Source organism: Diachasmimorpha longicaudata, chromosome 18, assembly GCF_034640455.1.
Source record: "Diachasmimorpha longicaudata isolate KC_UGA_2023 chromosome 18, iyDiaLong2, whole genome shotgun sequence".
NCBI classification, from domain to species: domain Eukaryota; kingdom Metazoa; phylum Arthropoda; class Insecta; order Hymenoptera; family Braconidae; genus Diachasmimorpha; species Diachasmimorpha longicaudata.
In genome coordinates, this window is record NC_087242.1 from 4,670,986 (window position 1) to 4,688,624 (window position 17,639).

At 42.1% G+C, this 17,639-nt stretch overlaps 4 protein-coding genes across 6 annotated transcripts; all 4 read right to left on the bottom strand.

Moving 5' to 3' along the window:
* Positions 1 to 16: 16 nt before the first annotated feature.
* LOC135170962 (phospholipase A2 inhibitor) lies at positions 17 to 2,828 on the bottom strand. 2 transcript variants are annotated; one of them, XM_064137195.1, is made up of 5 exons: positions 2,435 to 2,828; positions 1,842 to 2,100; positions 1,393 to 1,709; positions 940 to 1,310; positions 17 to 849 (listed from the first exon to the last, which is right to left on the bottom strand). In XM_064137195.1, the coding sequence occupies exons 2-5, from the start codon at positions 2,097 to 2,099 to the stop codon at positions 599 to 601; spliced, it is 1,197 nt and encodes a 398-aa protein (XP_063993265.1). In that variant the 5' UTR covers position 2,100; positions 2,435 to 2,828; the 3' UTR covers positions 17 to 598. The 2 variants fall into 2 exon arrangements, with proteins under 2 accessions (XP_063993265.1, XP_063993266.1); XM_064137196.1 differs by lacking the exon at positions 2,435 to 2,828 and adding an exon at positions 2,163 to 2,415.
* Positions 2,829 to 3,741: 913 nt separating this feature from the next.
* On the bottom strand, positions 3,742 to 8,292 carry LOC135170965 (tetraspanin-8-like). Its single transcript, XM_064137199.1, has 4 exons — positions 7,586 to 8,292; positions 5,030 to 5,341; positions 4,634 to 4,909; positions 3,742 to 4,431 (listed from the first exon to the last, which is right to left on the bottom strand). The coding sequence occupies exons 1-4, from the start codon at positions 7,649 to 7,651 to the stop codon at positions 4,279 to 4,281; spliced, it is 807 nt and encodes a 268-aa protein (XP_063993269.1). The 5' UTR covers positions 7,652 to 8,292; the 3' UTR covers positions 3,742 to 4,278.
* A 256-nt stretch (positions 8,293 to 8,548) lies between these two features.
* Positions 8,549 to 11,033, bottom strand: LOC135170961 (mitochondrial import inner membrane translocase subunit TIM44). The gene is made up of 4 exons (XM_064137194.1): positions 10,894 to 11,033; positions 10,422 to 10,577; positions 9,309 to 10,269; positions 8,549 to 9,218 (listed from the first exon to the last, which is right to left on the bottom strand). Exons 1-4 carry the CDS (start codon positions 10,894 to 10,896, stop codon positions 8,971 to 8,973), a joined length of 1,368 nt encoding a protein of 455 aa, XP_063993264.1. The 5' UTR covers positions 10,897 to 11,033; the 3' UTR covers positions 8,549 to 8,970.
* Positions 11,034 to 11,089: 56 nt separating this feature from the next.
* LOC135170957 (myb-like protein X) lies at positions 11,090 to 16,746 on the bottom strand. 2 transcript variants are annotated; one of them, XR_010300461.1, is made up of 3 exons: positions 16,570 to 16,746; positions 16,440 to 16,505; positions 11,237 to 11,305 (listed from the first exon to the last, which is right to left on the bottom strand). XR_010300461.1 is itself a non-coding variant. In XM_064137185.1 (2 exons), the coding sequence occupies exon 1, from the start codon at positions 14,688 to 14,690 to the stop codon at positions 11,472 to 11,474; it is 3,219 nt and encodes a 1,072-aa protein (XP_063993255.1). In that variant the 5' UTR covers positions 14,691 to 16,429; the 3' UTR covers positions 11,090 to 11,305; positions 11,456 to 11,471. The 2 variants fall into 2 exon arrangements, 1 of the variants encoding a protein (XP_063993255.1); XM_064137185.1 differs by lacking the exons at positions 16,440 to 16,505; positions 16,570 to 16,746 and adding an exon at positions 11,456 to 16,429 and having other exon boundaries at positions 11,090 to 11,305.
* Between the last annotated feature and the right edge of the window lie 893 nt (positions 16,747 to 17,639).

Consider the following 17,639-nt stretch of genomic DNA (forward strand, 5'->3'; position numbering starts at 1 on the left):
TAATTCAACAGCTATATTTATCCAGGTAAAATTATCTTTTAAAGATTGTCATTTGTATTTTTATTCATTTTTTTTTCTGAAACAAATGTGTTCAATGAATGAACGTAAACACACCATTTTAAAATATGTTACGGAGGCGAATTGACCTAATAATAAGGAGAAGTGGGTGGAAAATGGGGCGGGAGGGAAATGGACTGAGGGGCAGAACGACCCATTCAAAAAATAGATAAATTTCGGATTAATCAAACCCATTCTAGAAATAAAGAGGGGGTGAAGTATGATGAGAGGGAGGTGAGGAACTTGACTCCCTCGCTCGTCACCCGAGGGGGGGGGGACTTGCCCCCCCCCTGGTTCATTTTACCCTCACTTCTCCTATGTATATTTAATTTTATGGGCAATGCGTCGTGATTAAGCACCGGGCAGAGTTATTAAATAATAAATTTGCAGTTACTCCTCTTCTATTAACAAAATATTCAATACTCGCTATCACTTGTTACGGTCGATCTATTATAATGATTATTAAAATTATAAAGTAGGTTTTATTAATAGTTAAGTCGTTCTTCATCCCCTACGAAGGGAAGAGGAAATTAAAATGAAATTACGTTTCGTTCTCTCGAACTTCTACAGTTGCTATTGAGGTGTATCTCACACGTTTGTTCACTGAGTCTATCACCGGACCAAGTTTTTTCTTCAAATCTTCCCGTTGGAGGTATATGAGGGCACATACGAGGGCTACCAGAACTAATGAGAGGATCACAACTGCTACTGCTGTTCCTGAATTAGCAGTTGATGAAGTTGCCTTCGTGACGCAATTTTTGGTCTCTTGGAGGGAAATCGAATTATTATGTTCTGCAATACGGGGAGACGATTTCATTAGTCAGTTATGAAGTATATTTGCATACGATAACACCCTTAGAAAAATATTCAAGTATTACTCACTATCTGTGCACCTCAACTCGTTTCGATTCCTCACAAAGATCTTCGTTTTTTTCATCCACTTCATGAATGGATTGAGCTTACACGAACACTCCAAGGGATTGTTCCACAAATCTATCGTGACATTTTGATTGTGCTTTGCAAATGTGTCCAAGGTCTTCATGTCTCGATCTAACACCCTTGTAAATTTATTTCGCTGAAGATCTAAAAATCTCAATTTGTGCAAGCATGACAGATTGAAGTGCAACGCTGTCAATTTATTATCACCCAAGTGAAGATCTAGGAGATTCGGAAGATCACAGAAGACATTCGAGTCTCGAAATTCGGAAATTTCGTTCTGCTCTAGGTGAAGCTTTATCAGTTGAGACAAATTACTAGAAAATAAAATTATTACAAGTGACTGATGAGTGTGTCTCGAGAGAAATCGGGATTTCCTTCTCACGATCTTTCATTTACCTATTGACGAATATATTGTGCAGTGTCTCCGCTAGATCCCTGGGGGGACCATCCTCGAAGGCATCAGTCAAATGCAATTCCAAAAGAGACTCGAAATTTGAGAACACGCGCGGGTGGTCACTTTGAGATTCAATAGATAATTCATTGAAGTCTAAACTGAGTCTTTGCACATTCTTTACATGGTGATAAGCCTTTCCACTTATCTCTTGAATTTTGTTACTAGACATGTCGATTACCCTCAGACTTGGTATCCTATCTAAAGTACCAAAAATATTCCAGGGAAGCTTTTCGAGTGTGTTCCCCGTGAAAATTAACACCTGAAAAGTACAAAAACAGACGTTTTTTTCATCTAAACGTACGACAATTGATGCAAAAAAAATTTGTGATTCAATATATTATATATTAGAGGTTATATATGGAATTTGCATTGTTTCTTCCTCTCCCAATACCTGAGTTTTGTTGGGTAAACTTTCCAAAGGCTTTACATCCATAAATTTGGAGTTGGTACAATTCACGACGTACTGATGCCTTCCCTCATAACAAATCCTGGAGCAGAAACATCTGTTTTGAAAAGCCGGACCACACTCCAGTCTCGCTGAATCTAATGACTCCAAGCTATGCCAATTTCTGTCATCGCAGTCGTCTGAATCATCAGCAGCACTGAGAACTAGAAATCCCAGGGCGAGCAATACACGTCGCATTTCCATTCTGCAATTCGCCATGCAAAAACAATTTGAAAAAATGATTTTTCAAACACTGAGCGGGCGTACAGATTTCCTTCACCAAAAAATGTAATGTTTTTCCAGCTCTCGACAATTTCAGTTTATTAAATAAACATTCTCAAAGGGGAATAACACTTTCTGGGGAATTAGGGATCGCAGGTAGACGCTCGACGCAACAGGTGCCCCCGAGGACCTCCGTAAGGGTCGACACTGCCCTTTTAAACCCACAAATCGAGAACAACGAATAAACAAAAAAATTCTTCAGCAACGAAATGATAAAGCGAGATAAGCCGAATCATAAAATAATCTGTATTGCGTACGTTGTTTAAATTTATACTCCTTGCTCCTTAAAATGCGAATCAGGGTCAAGACATTGCGTAGTTTCGTCCGGATGTAGCCGCAAAAGGCGTGAGATGAATATATTTTTTCAATTATTTCCACCAGCACGTGTTTCGTTGAACTTAATTTCACTGTTCACAATCACGGTTGTCAAAATTTATTTAAGATTATTCACAAAATTCTGGTGGAATGATGGCGTGAGCCGTTGAAAGGGGAACCGAGAGTGAGTCACGGGAGAATGAAGTCCCAGGAAACGGGCCCAGGTGAGTCGTAGGTAAAGATTACGCTTGCGGAGGTGTATAAAACGCGTTTTGGAATTATACTGACTGAGCCCCTGGAATGACGAACACCGCTGTGTCGCCGTGCTGCGGTCCGTTGTTCGCCAACATTCGGTTCGGCTTCAGCCCCACCTGTAAAACCGGGCCCCACTCCATTCAGGTGTTACCATCTCTCCCGTCCGCGGGGCCTTTTTTCTTGATTGAATTTCAAGGAGTCTTTGGGCGCTATTTATTGTCCGGAGAGAATAATTCGGTGGAAATTATCGGAACGTTTGGTAATTGTGTGTTTTATTCGTTCGGAAATATTTTTTTCATTAAAAAATTATCTTTTTGAGTTATAAAAGCAAATAAAGGCAAGTTTCTTGGATTGACAAGCATTAATTCATTTATTTTTACATGAGATTTCTAACTGCATTCCCTGACTTATGATCTACATTTCAAAAGAATTCGAGTGCGGGCGGTGGGATTTTCGAAAAAAGGACTATAATCATGGCAATTAGTATTTTAGGGATTTGTCTTTTATAATCCCCAATGCGTCTCCAAATTACGAACTTCTGAAGAAATGACAATACCAGAAGTAAAGTTCATCATCAAATAAATTTCAACTCCCATTAAAAAATCCTTAACAAAGACAAACTAATATAAAAATTGTACTGATTGTTTTATTCTTCAATAATTTGTGTTCGTCAATCAATGAAAAATATAGTTTTATTTTCGCTGTCCATACATATCCAATCAAGTGAGACGCACAAACTCTTTTGCCGACTGTCTACGACAGCAACCTTAAGACCTTAAGGCAGGTTGAAGTCCCTAGAGACGCACTTGGACCTTCTTAATTATAACTTTTGGACTCATATTTCTAACGACATCTCGGTACATATGATACCTCTCATATCTTATTTTAATATATATATTTTATACACATACTTTTTCATCATCTCATTGATAATTTTTCTCTGCCTGGAACATGGAAAATATCGGCAAAGTCTCCATGCCAATTAATCTTCCGAGTTTATCTGCTATCATCTCTTCCTATCACTAGCTTGGCTCTCACGGGTCAATTACATTTAATAAATATGTATAGAAGATTGGGAGATTGAAAGAAGCATTCACTGCTCGAATTCAATTCGAAATAAATGTATATCTTTGTGTGTATATATATATATTTTTTTGTTCATTTTTACCGTTGTATTTATTAGTAAAAAAATTATCCAAAAGAACTTTCTAATAAATAGAGAAAGTGTATTAATCAGTTCAGCGGGCGCAGAATTGTTTACCCATAAAAGATTAAAAAACATTCCTTTTTTGAGATTCACATGTAGAAAAAAGGATCCTACAATAAAAAATAATTATTGGCAAGTTTTTGTGGTATTTTGATCGAACAATCTTGTGCCAAACATTGTCAAAATGGTACTCAGATGTTGAACAATGGCGTACCAGGAAAAATGAATATATCTTTGGTAAAATGTCAACACTTTGAAAGTCTGTCAATCAATTCTGGTGCTTACGACTCAAGAAAAGAAATCTTAATGTACGAGAATGAGTTCTTAAGCCTTGTATCGATCCGACGATCCAACAGCGCAGCAGAGCACTAGAGAGAATATGAGTCCAATGAGTTCAACGATACCAACGGCAATTACTATGATGAGAATCGTCCAGCCCTGGTCATTCAAACTGCTGATTAATTTGTCGACGCAGCCCTAGTTGGAAAACAACGAGATCAGACATTGCAAATAACAATTAAGGGACTTCCGCAGTAAGTTGGGAGGATATAGGGTGGAGAAAAAATATTCATCCTATCACTCGACGAACATAGTCTCAAAATTTTAACTCTAGTTCATTTCCATCTAGTCCCATAATCCCCCTGCGGAAGTTCCTTAACTCTAGAAGTACTTTCGTTACCTCAGCATAAATTGCATTATCGACAAATCCTCCAATTTTCACTTGACGTGCTCTGCGACAGTCCTCAGAAGCCCTATTCCTGCAGCAGGACTCGGGCAATTCATAATTGTTGTTTCCAGTCGAAGTGACGGGGACGCTGAGCCCAGTGAGAGTTGAGCCCTTCGCATTGTATTTACTCCCAGCCCAATCGTCCGGTCCATTTGCTCCACAACATCCTAAGCCAGATTGGAATGCGTCAACGCTATCAGTCCGATAAGACAGGACACCGTACTCGTTCTATCAAATAAAAAATTCAAAAGATGGGAGTCAAATGTAGACGTCAAATAACTGCTCTAATTAATTAGTTTAATAAATTTTCTCAGCAGATATGAGAACATCTGTGAATGTTATAATTACTTTAACGGTTTCTGCGAATGTCTTCTTGACAAGCGGTGCCATTGTATCACGAAGAGTGTAGAGCCATGCAGCAGCGGCAATCTGTGCCACGACGATGACTAACAGGCCACTGAAGAAGGAAACGAGGACATACTGGGACTCGTGACATGCACCCCAGCAACCGAGCAGGGCAACAACGATGAGGAGACCCCCTGCAATGGTCATAATATACAGTCCTGCATAGTAATTAGTCGTTTCTTGGGTGAGCGATACGATGAATGTGTTGTCTCCTATCATCCACAAGCCGAGGCCCATTGCTGTTGCGCCGAGGGCCTGAAAGTTAAATAAATATTTCATCAGTCTTTGAATAAATATTACGAGTGAGGTCGCAGGGAGCAGAAAATATCTTGAAAGGGAGGTTTTTTCTCAAGAATTTTTTGAGTCATCAGAAAGCTCTTCAGAAGGTGAGAGACAATTTTTTCGGCTTCGAATTCCCTTTCTCCTTTTTCGAATTTACATTTTGGAGAGGAATGGACAAACTGAAAGAATTCCACAACCTAAATTGAATAGAGAAATACTTCCTCTGCGGCACAGGCCCAAAGAATCCTCTTCGAGATACAGAAATAAATATTACCAACACGTGCGCCGCACGTGATGTCATACCTGAAAAAGATTTTCCACATTTGTATACGCAGAATAAAGTCTACGTAAAAATCAACTGAATTTTCAACTTCAATTCGAGACACGCGTGGGACACAGGCAGAGTCTGTTCGTTGTGTTTACTGACAAGACTTCCCCCCCATCGGATTTATATTCGTCTGGAATTACGACTCAGTATTTCTTAGTCTGAAACTTCCTACGGTTAAACGGGCCTCCGCAGTAACTTTGTATAAAATACGACGCCATTGAAGAGTTAAATATTTACATTAGACATCCCCCAAACGTGAGATTACAATATTTAAAAAATATGTATCAATAAAAAATAAATATCTCGATATATTTATGGAATTTAAAGAACAAGTCATGCAATCGCATGCAGTATTCTCACACGTGCATTTCCCTTTTCTGTTTTACTCATTTTTTTACGAGGGTTGTATGCAAATAAACTCCACCTCTCACTTTTGTAACCGCCTATACCGTACATTTACCCCTGTGGCGGTTTGCCATTCACGTCCTTATTTGAACCATCACTTTGATTATCGTCATTGGAGTGCATGTTCTGCACGTCTCATTCCCCCCCGATCCACCTACGCTAGAGGGGTGAGGGGAGTACGGAACGTTTCTCTCTTCCGCACGTAATCCTCGAGGGGCATTGAGGCCCCTCTTCCTCCTTTCTCTATTTTGCATATCACTGTCTTTCTCCGGACGTCTCCCTCTCGACTGAGAGAATATTATATATTATATCCAGATCGTGACCCATTTTTACCCAGACTCCCATGTCCCTGGTAACATGGGAAATTGCACAGATTCAGCCTACCACCCCCGAGCCCTCCGATCTCAGTGGAACGAAAAAAAGTGAGTGCGCAGCCAGGTAGGGCTTGAGGTAGATGGGAGAGAGGGAGGGAAAAAGGGAGCAGAATGTTATCCCGTACCAACCCCCAGATGGAATCGATACAGCCACCCCATGATGGAAAAGTGTTTTCCAGTCATATGACGCGGAACGGAGTTGGAAAAGTACTGGATACAAAATCAACAGCTCCTGGGTTCGAATCCAGGTCTAGACTATCAATGTTTGCAATAAAATTTTCTTGTAAAACCATATTGAGAATAATCCTGGATCCCTTTCTACATAATTCAATATCCTACCCAACAATCTCTGGTGACGTGACAAGATATAAATTTTCCGTCGTACCAGGACTGTAAAATGATGATCTTTGTCACGCGATTAATTTATTTAAGGTTGCTATCGCGCGACAGTTTCTCTAAAAAATTTATGAGCTCTAAAAAGGCGCAGATTAAGCACATTCTTTTGAAAATACATAATCCTGCTCAGCTAATTGCATTGTGCATCGTTAGCTAAAATATAACGACGTTTGCCATCGTAACTCCTCTCAGTTACCCAAAGTAATAAACTTTATGTCATTATTTTAACACGTGAAAAATCCCCAAAATTTCAAAAATTTATATCTCAAGTTCAAGACGAACAATCTCAACCAGAAGGAGATCATTTAACAACTACTTTTTACAACTAATCACCGTCCAAAGGTAAACGAAACTGTCCAGTAAATATTTAACACAACAACAACCTTATTTTTATCTAATCTCAGCAAAGAAAAAAAGGCATCTGAATGCCCCCATTAGTTTCCCCATAAATTCGAATCAATCGCACATTGAATCGCGTTGAATGATCCCCACTCGTGCAATTGATTGATAACACGACAGCATAAAATAAATGTGTTTAGTCAGAATGAAAGAGAAATGCAGATACTGAATTCATCTGATAGCCTCAGAAGCTAAATATACTCCAGCATCCTGAGTTGATTTCATTGAAAAAATAATTCGTCTATTTCCCTCTCTATTTTTCCATTCCCCGAGATAACTCTAGACGAAATATGTTGACATAACGTTTTGACTCACCAAAAATATCAACGTAACGCAAACAAGCGTATATTTTATAATTCCGTAGCACTGAGACATCACCATTTTTCACCGGTTTTCAGCTACAGTTTTTCAAAGATTATTCAATCACTCGATTTTTTATAATCCCTTGAGCACAAGGGGAACAGCCTGTCTGGTTGACTTGGGCTTCGGTGCTTTTGTTAATGGTTTCTAACAGTTTACTTTGGCTTATTTGTTTATTATCCTTCTCGACTATGACTCTGTGATCACTGCAATAGCTTCTACACAACTGAAGAACCATGAAGAACTGAAACTGATGGACGCTGACGCCTGCGTCTGTTGGAGTTCCGTTGGGGGATGGGATTACAATGAACTTAGCCCTCCGGGAGTTGCAAACGAAAAAAGTAACTAATGGACATGATTGTTTATCGTTAGTACATCCTTGTACCGGTATTGACTTTGTTTGTAATCCCGTGGATAATTAATAATCATCCCTGCAACATTCCCGATCATTGTAGTCGGAAAAAAATAAACAATCAACACATCACAGGATTCCTCTGATAACATGTCACTCCACACTGGCAAGGGAGGTCCGAATCCTTCACTAATTACCACGACACTTTACTATTATGATATTCACAGCAATCCTTTACAAAAAACACCCTTAAATTGTCTTAATCGAGGTTATGTCCAGCAGTAAACATGTTATCTATCAACAAACCACTGGTAATGTATATGATACACAGAGGCATTGAGGAACCAAGAAACACGGTCGCCATTTTGTTTCACAATGCAGTACACAGCGCCACGTACGGCGTCCCCAGGTACTTGACTACTGTTTTGGCGAAGCTGGTAGGCTGTACTGGATGCACACCAGTGTTAGTACTGACCCCGACGGTGGTGAGGAAGATGGCGCTGTGAAAGGTGGGGTTTTCAAATGCTTTTGTGCAAAAATAAATTTCGTTGATATTACAAGTGAAATTTTCTCCTCATAACATATCCTAAATCGATGAATTTAATAAGTCATTCTCACATATATACAGAGGAAGTACAGTTGAACATTTATCCACAAATTTTTCATTTTAAGAACGTACATTATTTATATCTCTCCCCCCTCATTGTTATCCCGACCAACCCCTAATTTCGAGTGAGTCGAGTGAACATTTACTTGATAAAATTATCAAGATATTCCATGGGATTCGATGATGTCAATCGTGTGAACGCATATAGACTGATCATTGGAGGTTAACACAAGTGCCACGACAGGTGTTTCTTTTCATCAGAATAAGATCCTCATAGACAGTCTTCTCCCACGACTCGTAATACCATTAATTGTTGAATAATTTACAAAGTAGTATTGATACAACACTCCTGGTTTGAACGTTAAAAGAGCGTGATTTGTGCTAGACAAATTGCTCGGAACTGCTGGCACTTAGTTCTAGTAGACGCCACGCTGACTGTGGATTCAATTCACTGGGATCACGACACAACACCCAAACGTAATTGACCCTCATTACTTTCTGGGGATCGCCCTCAACAACTTTGTTCTTTGAGTCTCTCACACACATGATCTGCTGGGACTGAAAACTGATCACGAGGACTGGGCCTTGCTCCATCACTTTGCCCATTACTAAGTCAACGTTATCGATATCTGGAAATAAATTATTTTACCTTTGAATTCGGCTCTGGGGGTCATGTGGAACGATTGTGCATAAATGAAATAAATTAATAAAAATGTTACCTAAAATTTTATTGTCCAAATAAAATCCCAACTTCGTCGCCTGTGTGAGGGGCTGCGCAATGAGATTATAAGGCGCCTCGTGGCACCAGTCCTTCAGAATTTCCAATTCTCCCCTGATCATTGCCTCCAGAATATTCGGTATAATATCAGTCTCGCAGTCTTTCAGAAATTTAACTTTATCGAAACTGGGATCCAGTTTGCAAATTTCGGTGAGAGTTTCGGAGAGCTCTGTTTTTTGGAAAAGCCCTCCCATTATGTCTGTCACTTTGTCTGTTAGTAGTCTAGATGCCCTGATCAGAGGGTTGTCCGACTCTTCATATTTTATTTTCCAATCAAGCACTTTATTGACGTATGGATTGTGATCCTTAAAATTCTGCCAGGACTGATAGAACTTGGAGTCTTTATGCAGCTCAACACCCGTCGCCTCAGTATTAGCCTCCACAGTCTTCTCCTCAGTGTCCAGTATCTCCTTTCGTTTCCTCAACTGCTTCAGTGGCACGTAGACACGCCCCTGGATCCCGTGGTTGTCCAGCTCCTTTCTGACAACTTCAGCAGTCTGTGAAATTGTTTGGAAGGCACTGCTCTTCCCCAGAGCCTGACTCTTCTCGGAAATACTCTCAGCAGCGCCCTTCGCTGACTTGGAGAGCTCCTCGCCGAGCTGGCCGGCCTTCTTGCCAAGCTCTGTTTTCCCGGCCTCATCAATTACCTCCTGTACTTTTTCCTTCAGACCCTCGAGCTTTCCTTTCAACAGCTCAGAGCTTTTAGACGCCTCCGATTCGACGGTTTGGAATTTTTGTCTCGCCGACTTTAAGGCGTCGGACTGCTCTAGCTTTTCCGCTTCTTCGCGAAATTTTTTCAGGGATTCTTTCATCTCTTTGTTTTTCTGCATCTCTTGTTTAATGTTCTCCACGAATTGGGAGAAGAAATTGGGCCTTCTAGCTTGACCTGAATACGATCGAGTCTGGGGTTCGTAATAATGGAAAATAATTATTTTGAGAGGATTATCATACGCCTGGCAATTACATGATTATTAAATAGTTATTGAATGGGGATGTGGGGACAATTCCTTGACGAATTTATAAAAAAAACAATCAACTCAATTAGAATACTCACTGCGTGATATATCTGGACATCATGAGGCAACGGTGAATTGCATTTCGATATTCGGAAGGGGAAGTCATTTTTGGATGTATGAGACAGTGATCTGTTAACTTCCAGAACCCGAGAAATGCCGGTCGGCTTGATCCTACACGTTCGAAGGTTCTGAAACTATTTAATTAGGAGGTTAATTCATGGAAAGATAATTACCTGAAGGTGATGATTGTCATGGTGAATGGGGTGACGATTTATTTTTTCATTTTTGGAGTCATGCAATGATAAATAGAATTGGGTAATACGTGGTGGACAGCCATGAGGACATCTCCACTGGTAACATAACCTCTGCGATGACGAGGGATCATGCAAAAGGGGAGTATTTTGACTGATGAATAGGATGGGAATTCGATGAACAATGAGATATTTGGGTTGTTATTGTCCGGTCTTAGTCAACCAAGAGTGTCGTTAATTATTTTCTGTGATTAATTACCATTTTACGGGCGATTTATCCTAGATGTTTCAACAAAAATGTACGAGACCACTGCTGTAGCCATCTAATGGCGGGGAGACAGAGGGCTCGATCTGTTTTACTGGCAGAAGATTTTTTGAGGGGTCGGGATCAAGTTATCAACCGAGTTTTTACCGATCTTGGATTTTTTTGGGACGAAAATGAACTGGGTTCAAAATAGAATCCACACTAATCAATATTTTATATTTAAAATGGTACATTCGTTAGAAACAACTTCATACGGTTTTTGGATAATTTTTTAAATCGTATTGATCCATCTGGATCTCTTAGAAATTAGTTAAGAATCAATCAGCAGTCGATTTTTCAGACTATCCAGAATGTCTGTTACTTTATTCTCCAGATCGATATGACGCTTGCGTTCCATCTGGTGATCCTGCAACAGAGAACGAGAAGTAAACGATTACCTTCTGATTTATCATAATCAACTCCAGGGACAGCGCGGGCTAATTACCAGAATCATTGAAAATCTCAAAATTAAAGGAATTAGGAATTTAAACGAAACATAATAAATCCTTTGACATACATTCTCTCATTCAAGATCAATAATATCTAGGATATCCCATACTCCGTCCCCTGGAATAAGCACCCGTTCCCCCCGTAGGCCCTTCTGAGACGTATCTTTGGCTGGTGGCACTCTTGAATTCACTTGGAGATACTGACGATGGTGAGGCTCTGATGGACCCCCGTCGGGTCTCTGAATGACGATCAGTCTTCGGGGTCCGCCGACCGCTGGTGCCTTTGGTCGGGCCCTCGATTTTTCTCTCCGAAACCCGGGCCTCTGCTCCCTTATCATCATTATAATTCTGCTCGTCGGCAGTGCCTCCTCGACGGACGTTCACCAACGGCTCAATCCTCCGTCCGTAAAGGTAATCACCTGGAGTAATCGGTTCCGGACTGTTTCCAAACGGCGAGAAGACAGGGGCCGCCCCGGAGTAAGGCAGGTACTGAGGTGGAATGCTGGTTCCGTCGTCCTCACCCACTTCTCCAGGACTAGGATATTCGTACTGGACTATTTTGCTCCTGGGGATGGCGTTCTGTCTGTCGTCATTATGATTTCTTGAATGCCACTCGTAGGTCACAGGGTTGTACGTTGTTATCCGGACATCCTGCACGCCTTCGACTCCTGGCGATGATGCTTCTGTTAGATGCAACTCCTTCTGCTGATCTCTGCCTGCAAGTTCATCTGGGGAAGCTGTCACCGGAGGTTCATCGATCGGTGTGGCTTCGTAACTCGTCGGCGATGAGCTGTCCTGAGATTTATAATCCTCAGGAGTCTCTTCATCTTCGCTTTCTGCAGTTGATGATTCACCTGATGATTCATGATGATATTCGCTCTGCCCTGAATCTTCGGAATAATCTTTATCAGCCTCCGCGATCGGTGGATCGGTCTCCTGTTCCTGATTGACATCCTCGGCTACAGCTCTTCCTGAATAATCGTATGCTGAGGGAGGTCCAGGGGTTGTATTGGCATCCTCGGTCGCTTCACCTGAATCAGGGGAATCTCCATAGCCCGGTGTGACCGTCTGGTCGCTGGAATATTGCTCCGATGAACCCTCGAAGTCTTCCTGATTGGCAGGTGCTTCATGAGTCTGTTCACTCTTATCATCTTCAGAAGGCTGTTGTCCACTTTCTGGGTGTTCAGTCAGTCGTGAAGATTTATCGACCTTCACGGTCACAGGAGGCTGCTCTTCAGGCGACTCCTCGGATGACCCAGACCCATCGGGATCATCGTCCCGGTGCCGATATCTCTCGTAATTCTGGTCCGTGAGGATGGACTGCGTCGATTTTTGTAAGGACTCCGGTGAGAAGAAGTACTGCACCGGTTTGTAATAAGGGCTGTACTTCACGAAGTCGAAGGATCGTAACGGCAATTGCTTCCGTTCGATTCTGTTCTCCAGTTTGATTTCCTGGATCTTCGCTTCTGCCTTTGGAGATCGTCGTTTAGACGACTTCTCCGACTTTTTTCGACCTTTCACCCTTCCCTCCTGCTTGACCCCTCTGCCCTCTGACGACTTGTCATACGTTTCCCGAATTTGTTTACCAACTTTCCCTTCATCCTCCTCGGTCACCTGCTCCTTCAGGCTCTTAGGGTTCCTTAATTCGTATTCCTCGAATTTATTCTGCAGTGGGATCTTGTAATCATTATGGAGTCTAGGTATGGGGTCTCTGGGGACTCCTTCGATCCACCAGGGCCTCTTGTGGATTTGCGGGGTGATGATGCTCTGGGCATCGAATAATCCTGACTGTGCGTTTTTGAATCTCTGGAAGTAATCGGCGACGTTGTCGTCGATTTTCCCGGAATTCTCCAGGCTCTGACCGTAGCTGTTCATGAAAGGGCCTTGGAAAGGTTTCTCCTCGATGGGTAATTTAATTCCGTAGTAACTGGGGTATTTCTGGGGGACGTACTCCTCAGCATCTTCGAGAGACATCTTCGGCAGTTCGTTTTTCTCCGTCGAGTCGCTCGGGAGCTTTTGGGGTGACTCCTGCTCTTCTTCAGAGGCGTCTTGACTATATTGTTCAGATCCTGCCTCACTTTCAGGACTTTGGGATTGGTCGTTGTAGCTTTCACCTCCAGCATCTTCCTCCTTGACTTCCTCTTCCTGATCTTCGGTGTTCGACGTCGGCGAGCCTTCGCCTTGCGGGTCTCCAGCGTATCCCTCCTCAGGCTCTTTATCATCTTCACGCTCGTCTTTTTGATCGTTGTCCTCGTGACTTCTGTCCATCGCCTCTTCGTCACTGGTATCGGAATAACCTGGTCTGTTCTGATTCTTTAAAATTATCTCCTGCTCTCGATTGTTATTATTTTCGATAATCTTCTGGTGATTATTGCGCCTTTCATCGAGATTGGGGTTCCTGTCACCGATTATCTTCTGGGACTGGACGTTCTTAGTTTCCTTATGCTCTTTGTTGACGTACTGATGCTCGATAACTGTTGGAGTTGTTGATTCCAGTGACGTTTCCACCGAATTCGGTGTCACAAAGGATATAATCGGCCTCTGAGGATATTGCAGATCTTGGAAATTCTGAATATTCGGTGACAATGGAATTGGAATAGGGACGAAATAAGGTTCGAGAAGAGGAGGTCTCTGTTGAGCAGTTCGAGGATTTATAGCTGGAGCTGGCGCAGGTCGAGCAGGAGCCGCCGGAGGTCGAGCTGGAGCAGCTGCTGGAGCTGCAGCTGGTGCAGGTGGGGGACCGGCTGGTGCTGGTGGTCGTCCAGTCGTTGATCCGTGAAACAGTCGTTCATACTGACGCAAATGCCCCAGGATGTCGGAATTATTTCCAAAATTGACGACTCCAGTGAATCGCAGGGTTTCTCTTCGTCTCGGTACCGATGCTGCTGGCATTGCCGCTGGCATTGCTGCAGCAGGCGGTGATGCTGGTGGTGCTGCGGGCATTGGTGGAGCTGCAGGTGCCTGAGCCGCACCAGGACTCGCCTGCCTGATGTCTATGCTCAGAGGCCCTGCAGCCACCGTCCCCACTGTGTTCGGATTCGGAAGGGAGGCGAGTTGCACTGGAGTCGCATTGTATCCGAATGCTTGCACCAGCCCCTGAAGAAGGACTCCCAACGCCCTCTTATCCCTGGGGTTTCCATTCTCGTCGAGGAGAATCGGAGAATTCGGGTCGATTCGTTTGATCGCAGAAGCTAATTGATTCACTTCACTGGTGGCTGATGCCTGGGCCGAGGCTTGAGCTGTCTGTCTTATGAGCAAAAGGACATTTAGGGATATAAGAATTGCTTGCGACAAGATCTCCATGACTGATGACACTTCAAACCAGACACATTATTTAAACGAATGTATTCACTTGTCGTCGCAGTGGAGGACCTCACGTGGTAGTCGATACCGATCTCTGGACAATTCTAGCACGTACTCACTCCGAGGAATTACAAACGACAATGGAGAACGATCGATCGAGCGGGGCATTGAATTTTTGCATAATGCCGGAAAGAAATGTGAGTTTCACTTGGATATTGCACACGGGAATTAGGAGGGGGAGGCGGGCCACCGTTAATTTGATGTTAAGCGATGCGAGAAACCGACGGTCAGCTTCAACTCATTCGTAAAAACATTGTCGCCTTCTGATCTGTAAAAGTGTTGCAATTACAAGGGAACGTGAGCAATGGAAGTCAGCAGTGCTACCGCGAAATTCTTAAATCGTTGGAATTTTTTTTACGCTAATTGTTGGCTTATTCGGAGTAGCCCAGGGGCAGTTGCCTTACCGATTCTGCAAATATTTATTGACACAGATTTTTTTACAGCTTTAATGACCCTTATTTCCGCTTAGTACGTTGAATTCAAGTTGAAGAATAGACGCTTTCGACATTTCCTGAGACTTGAGGGAGAGCATACGAAGTGAAAGGACACTTTCCACATCATCAACTGCTCGCCAGTCGTAGACTGTCCGGGAAATTAATTATTATCATGAATTAACAATTGTATTGTTTTCCTTGGCGGGAATGGGTGGACTGTGAGGACTAGAGTCCGTAAAATATTTTATTTCCACCGTTGGCCATTCAAATGTGTCTTGAAAAATTGGGATGGGTCAGTGCCCCCTGGAGGACCCAATAGACTAAAGATACCGAGGATTTTTTTTCGCGAGAAGTAAACGTCGCGATAGCTAATCAACGCGATTTATTTCTTTCGGGTCCTAAGAACTCGTGGACAGGGTGAAAGGTGTTATGTATCTGTTACTTATGGTGACATATTTTCATCCTCCGGGTCGGTGACAATTTAGTTGTCATTTCCTAGTCTGGTTTAAGATCGACAAAAAGGTAAGAGGTTTCTAAGTGAGAGACAGTGCCGTCTCGGGGGGACAAAAATTAATTAAGAACGACTTGTAAATATTCAGATCAATCCTCGTGGATGGGGTTTTTTCCCTCATTATTTGTGAATCACTCTCTACTAATTAGACGATAATTTAGAACAGCCATAACTCCGTGGTCCAGTGAGCAGAGTTTCATTTGGGAATTCGATCAAGTGTCCGAGACAAGGTCGAAAGAGTTTTATAAAAAGTGTTGGAGGGGAATTAGTCTGTGGAGAAGGTCGTGGAATGGGGCTGGAGAGGGGCCTCATTTCAATCCAAGCTGATACTGTTGATGTTTGTTGAAAATATTTTAAATGGGATAATTCAGAATATCTTTAGAAAAATATTCTCCTTTGAAAATATTCCGAAAAATCCTTTTGGGTCACTGGAGCGATCGTTCAAAATTTTCGACTTTTCTCTGGATAAATTCTGGAAGATCTTCAGCCGCTGGAAATGGTAGAACTCTTCTATCCATCGAGGGGAAGGGTGAGGTACTTCTTTACCAGCTCGAAGGTAATCGACGGCTCTTCGACGAGCAGCTCTCTAGCTTATTCACAATGCATAACATTTTTGAAGGAAATAATAAAGACTGAATTGAATATTTACGACAATATTTCGACATAGAAACGAATATTAATTTTTTTTCTATTTCTGAATAATTTCTAAAATTGTATTCAATTAAAATAGAATTTAGAACCTACCTCCACTCGCTTTTGAAGATACGATCTCAGTATATCCTCACATGCCGTCAGGTTCTCCTCGGTTTCCTGTAAAAAAAATTATTAACCACATAAACAACTGCAGGATTTTCCAAATTAATTTTTCACACACGTGAGGGATAGATCAAATTCCGACGGACACGCACTCGTAAAATTCTTGTCAGTTGCGCTATTTTCTGAGTCTTGATCTCCTCTTCCTTGACCACTTTGGACACATCATCCTTTTCACTAGGATTCATGGGTAACATGTGGCACAACAATTTTCTGTGACTTCTCCTGGGAATTACCAGTGTTTACAATGAGAAAATCATGTTCCTGTGTTCGATAGGTCTGATTCGTTGCTTGGCAACATTGACGAACACACATACGACACCAACTCTGACTTCTCGATCGGTAAACCCCGGAAAAACTCTAATCAATACTGATAAACAATTTTAATAAAAAAAAGCAAACGTCCCCGAGCTTAATATCAAGCCAAAGACAATTGTTTAATAAGTGTTTTTCTTCATCAAAATAGTCTCCCGATAGAAAACTTCTCAGATGGGCTCAAACCTCATCCAATCAATTATTTTATTACCATTCCCCAAGGGTGATCACTCACCCAAACGGGATTAAAGTCAACCGGGGTTGAGTCATGATGATTCTGCGGTGAACAATGCGAGTTCAAACTGGTCACTCATCATTCCCAAATGGACCCCCCAAAAATACCAGGGGTATCAGCATCCCATTGTCCATCAGTTAAACTCAACGAGTGTCCAGTGCATTCATCCCCAGAACAGGATCTCGGCACGCGAGCGAACAGGTTTCACTCGTCTTTTCAGAGATCAAATATGATGAGGCGTATTAAAACTCTCGGGGGCTGTTGGGCCCGGTAACCATCAAGTGATGAGCGAGAACGGGTCCAGTCCCATTCTCCTGGAAAAACGGTGAACCTGAAATAAAATAGTTCAGGGTGAGGGTCAGAGGGGTGCATTGATGAGATGAAGTGAGATCAAAGATCAGAATTGTTGTGATATTCCCGCTCTTAAAGGACCGGACAATTGCTCTTGAATAACTGGAACAATTTTCATTGATAGGGCAGAGTAAATATGCCGGTCTTAAAAATTAAGACGCCTCAAAAGCCTCGTTTTTCCTACTGAATCGATCGGAAATGATCGATAGTAACGAGCAGCCGTGAGAAGG

Coding starts and splice junctions, on each gene's coding strand:
- LOC135170965 (XM_064137199.1), bottom strand. CDS start 7,651: ATGGTGATGTCTCAGTGCTACGGAATTATAAAATATACGCTTGTTTGC. Junction 4,910..5,029: donor CATTCGCAGAAACCGTTAAA/GTAATTATAACA, acceptor TTTATTTGATAG/AACGAGTACGGTGTCCTGTC. Junction 4,432..4,633: donor ATAATGCAATTTATGCTGAG/GTAACGAAAGTA, acceptor TTTTCCAACTAG/GGCTGCGTCGACAAATTAAT.
- LOC135170961 (XM_064137194.1), bottom strand. Junction 10,270..10,421: donor ATGTCCAGATATATCACGCA/GTGAGTATTCTA, acceptor TACGAACCCCAG/ACTCGATCGTATTCAGGTCA. Junction 9,219..9,308: donor TTTGGACAATAAAATTTTAG/GTAACATTTTTA, acceptor ATTTATTTCCAG/ATATCGATAACGTTGACTTA.
- LOC135170962 (XM_064137195.1), bottom strand. CDS start 2,099: ATGGAAATGCGACGTGTATTGCTCGCCCTGGGATTTCTAGTTCTCAGT. Junction 1,710..1,841: donor GTTTACCCAACAAAACTCAG/GTATTGGGAGAG, acceptor TGTACTTTTCAG/GTGTTAATTTTCACGGGGAA. Junction 850..939: donor CGAGTTGAGGTGCACAGATA/GTGAGTAATACT, acceptor CCCGTATTGCAG/AACATAATAATTCGATTTCC.
- LOC135170957 (XM_064137185.1), bottom strand. CDS start 14,690: ATGGAGATCTTGTCGCAAGCAATTCTTATATCCCTAAATGTCCTTTTG.